General features: G+C 38.5%; 1 protein-coding gene across 4 annotated transcripts in view; it reads left to right on the forward strand.

The window, feature by feature from the left end:
- Positions 1-9,260, forward strand: part of parvb (parvin, beta) — a 45,133-nt gene extending 35,873 nt beyond the window's left edge. For all 4 annotated transcript variants that reach the window (XM_034176060.1, XM_034176061.1, XM_034176063.1 and 1 more), the window contains 6 exons: positions 919-938; positions 1,035-1,096; positions 1,204-1,272; positions 1,495-1,596; positions 2,717-2,789; positions 8,620-9,260. In XM_034176060.1, coding sequence (XP_034031951.1) covers positions 919-938; positions 1,035-1,096; positions 1,204-1,272; positions 1,495-1,596; positions 2,717-2,789; positions 8,620-8,696 — 403 coding nt within the window. In that variant the 3' untranslated portion in view covers positions 8,697-9,260. The remainder of the gene's footprint in view (positions 1-918; positions 939-1,034; positions 1,097-1,203; positions 1,273-1,494; positions 1,597-2,716; positions 2,790-8,619) is intronic.
- Positions 9,261-9,524: the final 264 nt, after the last annotated feature.

Raw genomic sequence — 9,524 nt, forward strand, 5'->3', positions numbered from 1 at the left:
ATGAGTCCTCATTTCAGATTGTTTTTGGAAATCATGCACGTCGTGTCCTCCGGACAAAAGAGGAAAAAGGCCATCCAGATTATTACCAGCACAAAGTTCAAAAGCCAGCATCTGTGATGGTATGGGGGTGTGTTAATGCCCATGGCATGGACAACTTACACATCTGTGATGTCACCATCAAAGCTGAAAGGTACATCCAGGTTTTGGAGCAACACATGCTGCCATCCAAGCAACGTCTTTTTCAGGGACGTCCCTGCTTATTTCAGCAAGACAATGCCAAGCCACATTCTGTACGTGTTACAACAGCGTGGCTTCATAGTAAAAGAGTGCGGGTACTAGACTGGCCTGCCTGCAGTCCAGAACTGTCACCCATTGAAAATGTGTGGCACATTATTAAGCGCAAAATACGACAATGGAGACCCCGAACTGTTGAACAACTGAAGTTGTATATCAAGCAAGAAGGGGAAAGAATTCCACCTACAGAGCTACAACAATTAGTGTCCTCAGTTCCCAAACACTTATTGAGTGTTCTTAGAAGGAAAGGTGATGTAACACAGTGGTAAACATACCACTGTCCCAGCTTTTTTGAAACGTGTTGCAGGCATCCATTTCAAAATGAGCAAATATTTGCACAAAAACAATCAAGTTTATCAGTTTGAACATTAAATATCTTGTCTTTGTGGTGTATTCAATTGAATATAGGTTGAAGAGGATTTGCAAATCATTGTATTCTGTTTTTATTTATGTTTTACACCACGTCCCAACGTCATTGGAATTGGGGTTGTACAAATTACAGGAGACCAATAAATTATGTGTTACTGAAAGAAAATTTATTTTTAAAGCTGACAGCTGATTAACCGTTTGACACATTCATTTGTACATATTAATGTTTTTAAATCTAATGTTTTTATTTTTCAGAATGATGATGGGTAGATTTGGTGAGTACAACCATAAATCATATGTATTTTTTTCATGAATTTTTATTACTTATGCCCTCAAGTCACAAACTTTGAACTGTATATGGTTTATTGAAGAGAGGGACGCATTTGACACTTTGCTGGATCACGCTCCTGACAAGCTCAGTGTCGTAAAAACGGTACCTCAATCCTTACATGCACATAAATAAAACAGCCACTTCATTATTTTTTAAATCATCCTTTCAAGATGAGACATTCAAGTGTATGTTATTCATATTGATTTCAGTCTCTCATCACGTTTGTGAACAAACACCTGAACAAGCTGAACCTGGAGGTTACTGAGCTGGAATCTCAGGTTGGGATTGACAAATTTGCTTTACTGTTCAAACTGTCACTGAAGGCTCCAATTATTAATTAACATTATTCAAAGGATTCTTGTTATGTAATGACTGACTAATCTTATCCTCTGTGCACTAATTCATTGAGTATAATTTTCAAAGGGAGATAATCCACTCTAATTATGCAGATTAAGGAGATATGTCTTCATGCAGTGTGCTGCTTGTGTGTTTGTCTCCAGTTTGCTGATGGTGTGTACCTGGTATTGTTGATGGGTCTGCTGGAAGACTACTTTGTTCCTCTGTACAACTTCTTCCTCACCCCTGAGAGCTTTGAACAGAAGGTGATTAGTTCTTTTGAAAGAAGAACTTGCTCTTGTAGGTGGGTTTTTAACAAGGCTCTGAACCAGTTCATGGAATGAAAATGAAAGCCAGAAACATTTGGTATTTTGCTAGGAATGAAAACAAAACCAAAATCGGTGTATTTTTTATGTTCCGGAACGGAACTGTTTATTAAAAATAATGTTAATGGTTAATGCTGTTATTTATTTCATTCTTGAAAAGGTTTCTGTTTACCCGGTGAGGATGTCAGATTCCATTAATGCGCTACACCCAAACAGCTGGCGGTGGTAATGCACCGTATCGGTTTGCAAAACCCCAATAAACTTGACAGAAAAAGGCTCGGTGACGTTCACTCCACCTGTCGTTCATTTTGCATATTGTTGTCAGTACAGAGCACTGCCATCCTGTTTCACACTGAGAAATGCATGCTGTGATGATGAATCTGACTGAAATGACAACAGGTCAGATTAAGACTTTATTATTTACTCACTGTATAAATGGTTTTAGGAAGTGGCTATTCCTACATGGGCATATTAAACATTCATACGCAGTGCAGCCTTGTTGTGGTTATGGTTAGGGTTAGGGGTCATTATTACTATGGTCACATGAGGACTGTATCTTTTGCTGCTGAGCCAATTGATGGGCAGCAGTGGGTTTCTCTGTGAGACAGAGCAACACAGTGCCGTGTCTTTTAAAAATACAAGAAACACTGCCTCACTTTAAATACACAAGAAATATATTTCAGGTGATCAGCTCGGCCCCTCGTTCTCTTAAAAGGCTTTATTTTAATCAGTGTCCCGTTTTTAAAAGTTATTGCTTCTGCTGCCTGCTACAATATGCTGTATTATCTTCTCTGTTTGTTTGTGGGAATGTTACAGCGCCATATAGAGGTCTAGCATGTACAGTGTTGGCAGTGTCCCACAGCTGACATGGAACATTATTAACTTGTTCGAGAATATTTTTTGTTCCAATTAGTTTTGTAATGTCGATTTTGAGGTGGAACCCAAAACCAGAAATCTTAAAATACCGTTTCTGTTTAGAACAAACCAGTTAGGAAAAAATTCTGGTTCAAAGCCCTGGTTTTTAACAGAATTCTGAGTTTTCTGTTTGGCTTCCCGTCAGGTCCACAATGTGGCCTTGGCTTTCGAACTGATGCAAGACGGAGGTTTGAAGAAACCCAAAGCCAGACCAGAAGGTATATTATCATTGCAGATATTAACGTGTAGGTGACACGATATGTAATTTTTTTTGAGTATTTACGACTAAAATTAACCAACAGTTTGAAATTGATCCTTTCTTGGTGCGCAGTTACTGAAGAGATAAATATTCGTATTTTGAACTGCGCACCACTAAAAACCAGGACCTTCCAGGTGACTCCCAACATTGGAGAAGGAGGAGGAAGTGGCATCAGCGCCAGAACCATTATCTTAATAGTCCCAATAATTTATGGATTTTTACAGGCTATTGACAGCCTCGTTTCCACTGAGTGGTTCAGGTCAGAGTTGCACTGAATCCTTTTGATTGGCAGGTGTAACACTTATATTGATGAGCGCGCACGCACGGTGCCTGCAGCTTCTCCACTTGACATGGTGGCAAAACTGAGTATTTTCACATTATTTTATTGTTTCATGGATCATGCAGTGGCGGCTCCGGAGATTTTTTTTCTGCAGGTGCTATGGGGCAGCTTGGTATTTTTATGAGGTGCTATGGGCTCATGTGACGCGACAGCTCTCTACTACACCTTTGTCACATTCACAGACGTGCATACACATCGCCACATTCTGATCTCCGACAGTCACTAATGACATACAGAATGAACAAAATCATACACACAGACCTAGGCTACTGTTCAGTACAAATATTCACAGACCTACAAATGTAGCCTATAGCCTCAGGAGAAAAATGCTAAAGACAGACAGAGAAAATCTTTCACCTACCATTGATATGTTCATAACAGCACAATGTGCCTGTTGTGGTTAAGAGCAAAAGCATCAATGATTTGATTGCTGTCCACAGGCCGTGTTCTTTGTGGGGTAATTGCCAGGAGTGACACTGGTCACTGGTTTGTCTGTGCTTTTTGCTGCTCCTCAGGTAGTTCTTTAAGTAACACAGACTTCACTTTTTCTAATTTCACTCATGGATATTCGGGCAGCAAAAACTGAACCATTTCAGCAACTTGAAACTACACTCACTGCAGTACAACGTCATCATTGATGCTGGAAAAACTCGTCCATTCCTTTGTCTCCTCTAGGCTTGACTACTGTAACTCCCTGCTCCTTGGGATCTCTGGAAAAGCCTTCAAAGGCTTCAATACAACAGGAACACATTAAACCTATACCCCATAACCTTCACTGGCTCCCCATCACCTACAGAATCCATTTTAAGATTGCTCTCATCACCCACCAATGCATCCATGGCAATGCCCCCACATACCTCAAACACCTCCTCACTGTCCACACATCCTCCCATTCCCTCCGTTCATACAACCCTAATCTTCTCTGTCCCCCTCGCACCAAACGTCACACCATGGGAAACAGGGCCTTCTGTTCAGCTGCCCCTCATATTTGGAACTTCCTCCATGACCACCAGAGTGCTCCAGAAACTGTGGAAGCTTTTTAAAAATCCTCGAGACATACCTGTTTAGACAGGCCTATCACAGTTCTCAATAATTTGAATCTGTTGTATCTTAGTCTTTTTATTCTATTTTATTATTTTATTTTGGATTTATTATATTCTGGTGACTGTTTTTATCTCAAAATTTTATTTTTTATTCTCTTATTTATACTTGGTTTTATTTTTTCCCTGTAGCACTTTAAGATTTTTTATTAATGAAAGGTGCATTATAAATGAAATTTATTATTATTATTATTATTTATTATTATTGATTATTATTGATATCATTGTTGAAGGTGATGTCATTGAACATCACATTACACTCATCTTGTGTAAAACAATCAGTTTTGTGAATGAATGTTTATTTTCTTTTATGAGTGGAATATTTATCTAATCACATAAATCTGAAAATGTCATAAGTGTCTTACTGTGGAAAACTGAAAAGTTGATGTCATCACCCTGCCTCTGTAACATGTTCATGGTGAAATTTAACAGTCTAATTTAGCATATTATTTTTTTTCTTCTTGTTGGTGGTGGGACAAAGTGTTGGCGTCCACCAGCTGAGAAAGTCACCCAGAGCAGACAGATGCTGAGGGGCTTCTTTAAAAACTCTTCAAAAAAACAAACCAAAAAACCTTAAAAAAAAAACCCCTAACTTCCATCATAACGAATTAACGCATTTCAGGATGTCATCTTCCAAAACAAGGGTGTCATGTGGAGAACAGTTTTCATCTGTGATGAAGAATCCTGGCAACAGGTCAGATTAAAAGACTTTTTTTAATCTGTGAGCCATCTTCTAAAGTTTTATCTTTTGTTGTTAGCCCCACGTCATCCATTTTTGTTGAAGCTTTACAGCGCCACATACAGGGCTGGCATATGTACTACAGCATTTTCATGCTGTTTCACTGGATCTGTGAGAACGGAGATATTTCTTGAATGGAACACTTTTTGAAAATGACAAAGGAAAAGATTGTATCGCAGAAATTTAGTTTCAATGTGGACAAGGCCTTAAAAACATGGTATGGAAATTAAATTAAAATAATAAATGAGGAATTATTTTCTTGGGGGTGCTATGACAAATCCAGGGGGAGCTCTACCACCCCCTAGCACCCCCTTGGTGCCACCCATGGGATCATGGGATAATTTCGTCACGTGCAGACTGAGATGTTACGAGCACTTGAGTCTTTCAACTTGCGGCACAAAGCGGCCCTCAGTGGAACAAGAGGAGGATTCATCCACAGCAGAGACTTGATCCATCAACGGATTACAGCCGGCGCTGTAACCTGGCACCCAACTTGTGACAAATGGACTTTTCTTTAGCCAGGACATAGGGAATTAAATTATTTTCAGATGTCGTTTTGTAAAGGTGGATACGTTTTCATCAGACTAAAGATGAGCTCACTGAAACGGACAAGTAAGACTATATATTTACTCCTTGTGTGAATGGTTTTAATATTTAATAATAACATATTACGCTGTTAACATACAGTACACTAACTATTCAAGAATGTTGTTTTTAACTGTTTTTAATCGGTTGATTATGACCAAAGAGCTGGCAAAAAAACAGTTTATCACCTCTGCTTTCATGCCAAAATCGCTTGCATTATTTATTTATTTATTTATTCTATAATCACCATTCTGTGTTCTGAGCTCTGCCAATATCGTCGCTGTTGTCAGACTGAAGGTTTTCCTCCCAGGTTTAGTCTCCCTCATTGTGGTCTAAATAAAGCTCAAAACCATAAGACTGTGTTCCCACAACTTCCTCAGAAACAGCTTCATACTAAACTTAAAAAAAAGCTCCACACTAGAAAAACAAATCGTCAGCTCGACCTCCGCCGTATTTACAATTGATTTGGGCTTGAATCAGCAGGTCCTGGTCTTGTGATGACTCAGCAACCATATGGCTGCAGCTGAGGGCTGAAATAGAGCGCAGGCTTCAGACAGCTGTTTATCCTTCACCCGTGCATTTATCATCGACTTTTATTGTTCAGGAGTTTTTTAAATTATCAACATTTCATCATTTTCAGTGATTTGTGATTTGTGCACATTTTTTGGTGTCACCTACACTTTAAATTCTTACAAGATCAAATAAAAGATAACCAGGAAAAAAAAAAAAATCTTACTGAGCCTGATGGTATGAGTGTGTTGGACTCATACGATCCTTTCACCAACCTTTCAGAGCATTTTAATGCTCTGAAAGGTTGGTGCTCCACAGTCATATTAAAAGATATCCAGCAGATGGAAGTCTTGCTTTAATGGATGAAAATACTGAATTGATGATGGTGACCTCATGTAGCACAAAGCTACACAAAAAACTATGTGCACATTAAGGGTTGTAAAGTGTTGGAGTTCGATTTCAGACACTGATCACATACATGTTCACAGACATTTTGTGCAATGTCTGTGATTTGTTTTGGGGATTGGGACACAGTTCTTGCATTTCTTTGTTGTCCATCAGTTCTCCATTAATTTTGTACAATCAAAGGTAAAATGTCAAAAGAAGTTCTAAAACCAAATAAATAAATAAATAAGCAGAATTTAACAACTTATCCACAGTGCCATGATGCCCAAAGTGTGGGTTACAGCCAACCTGGTGGGCTGTTAAGGTACTGTAGTCGGCCCTTGAGAGGTCATTAAAAAATGTTTGAGCTGCAATTTTGCAATGAAGCTTAAAATGACCACAAAATTTGATTATTTTTAACATATGGTCAGAAATAATAAAACAAAGCCATGATATTAAGAGAATGTGACTGTTTTCACTTTAAAAAAGTGTGAATCAGACAAACAAGACTTACTTTGTGAATGGACTGAAAAGGAAAGGCTTCTCATCCACAATATTGCAATGAAAAATCCTCACCCTCCATTCAACGTTTTCCTGAGTAACCAACCCACCCCCTGGATTATTTGGTTTAAATATTACTTGCCATGATTGGAATCACTACTTGTTATTGCTAAAGCCCCTCTTAACTATCTCCTCTGTCTGTCAAAGTATCAGAATATTTGTCTCTGTGTCTACGATGCCCTTGGGACCAATGTAACCAAATTTGGCACATGGGTAGGCCCCAGTGTGGGAGAATGATCACCATAGCAACAGTGACTGAATTTCCTTATTAATTAGCTCATGGGGTCAGTGAGTGCAAACATCACATTTTTTCCCTCAAACTGTATATTATTAGAGCGAGGCACACTAAATTGTCACAACCCAGAACTGATGCACAGTCATACAGTGGGGAAAAAAAGTATTTATTCAGTCCCTGATTGTGCAAGTTCTACTACTTAGAAAGATGAGAGAGTAATTTTCAACGTAGGTACACTTCAACTATGAGAGACAAAATGGATAACCAGAACTTATCAAACACTAAATATACACTTAAAAACCACAACTCAATAGGTATTTAACGATAAATACTAGAACAGAGAACTCTATAAATTAGCCAACGCTGAAATCACTTAACTGCTGGAATAGGCTCCAGCCCCCCGTGACCCTTAATTGGAGTAAGCAGGTAGAGAAAATGGATGGATGGATGGAATTACTTATAAAATGCATCCAAAACTAGAAACATACCACAGAACACTAGAGGGAGACAGAAGACAATGGCAGACATCACTCACGTAAACCATCCAAGGCTTGTTGTTTTGAGATCAATAGGGTCTAATGTATTATGATATGCAAATTAGATCTTGGGATCATTGAGGGAAAATATATCATTTTGGCTCATAGAAACTGTTACTTGAGCTAGGCACACAAAAATTTGACAGCCTACAAGTGATCCCAAGGCACCTGCTTGATACCAAATGAGATTTATCTTAGCTTGTAGTTATGAGATTGGTCGGGTGTGAAATGATGCTGCTATGTGTCTCCATTATGTCAGTGCTTCCAAACATTTGCCAGTTTATTTCCAAGTCCTTTAGTCCCTTGTGAACAAAACATGGCACATGGTTCATCCCACTGGAGGACGGGGGATGGCAGACTAACCAAATGTGCCACATGGGTAGTCCCAGTATGGGGAACTCACCATAGCAACAGTGACCTGCTTTGCATATGAATGAAATCACAGGGAAAGTGAGTGTAAAATCATATTTTGTCTAATAGACTGTATTTATATTTAACACAACCTTACCACGGACTCCAAGGAACCTGCCAGGTACCAGTTGACCTTTATTTTTGCTTTGACATTTGAGATTGGTAGGACTTACAATTTTATTACTGTATTCTTTGTCTCAGTTTAAAATTAAAGTGTGAAGACAGGAACATTGCAGATTTTTAACCAGACCTGTGCTGGAGATTTGCCAGTTCACAGCTTCTTTTTTAGTTTTTGCCCACATTTTATTACTGTGCTTTCATCCAGCAGCTTGAACTTCAGCCATCGAGTTGTATTGATCTGTGGTCCCATTATTTATTTATTTTCCAGATGTCGTAAACCTGAACCTCAAGTCCACCCTCCGAGTCCTCTACAACCTGTTCACCAACTACAAAAACTCTGAGTGATTTCTGCCTCTTTCCAGCTCTGACACGTAGTGTCCTGCTTCTGTGTTGATGTGACACATTACAGTCTGGACACTGCGGAGACCAGCTGGGACTGCAATACATCATTATGTGGGACTGAAAAAGATCAAGGGGGAGGTGCCTGACAAAGCTCTGAATGTTAGTATTTAATCTTCCCCAAATGTCAGTATTTATCTATTCTTTCCTTGCAGGTTAACTGCAACCCAGAATATTCTGCGACCTTTAGCCTGCATTTGAATACACAGCCGTCACTGGAAAATGAATGAGGCAGAATTTTAACACTGGGAAAAATGGATGAGCTGTTTATGTGTCACAGTTGAGTGCAGAATATTTAACAGGTCTGAAAATGCTGCAGGTTATACAATGTATTTTGTTTATTCAAAAAGCATTTTAATATTCTTGCCTTTATTAACTGAAAACTGGAGTTTATTCAGTATTTTACTGCGAGGGTTATAAAAATGCATCCCCTGGTTCAGTGTGATAATCTACATGATCTGATAGGTTTTTGATACTTTTGCCAGTGAAGATGAACTGTATCTTTGAGTTCTTATTGATGCCTCTTCAGACAGCAAATGTTTAATATGTGTGTTTTTCCTTTTCTGTACGTTTTAGTCTAAAAAACAAAATTAGAATTCAAATTAAGTTACAGATAAGGACAAATTTATTTGGCCACCCTGATGAAATTTAAGATTTTCTTCAAAATTTTTTTGCTTTTTTAACAGAGGAAGGAAATTTTCAATGCAGCATTTCTAAACATTTTTACTTTTGCACAGAAACAAAATTATTTTACAAAAACCAAACAAACCACCA

This window comes from Thalassophryne amazonica, chromosome 8, assembly GCF_902500255.1.
Source record: "Thalassophryne amazonica chromosome 8, fThaAma1.1, whole genome shotgun sequence".
Classification (NCBI taxonomy): domain Eukaryota; kingdom Metazoa; phylum Chordata; class Actinopteri; order Batrachoidiformes; family Batrachoididae; genus Thalassophryne; species Thalassophryne amazonica.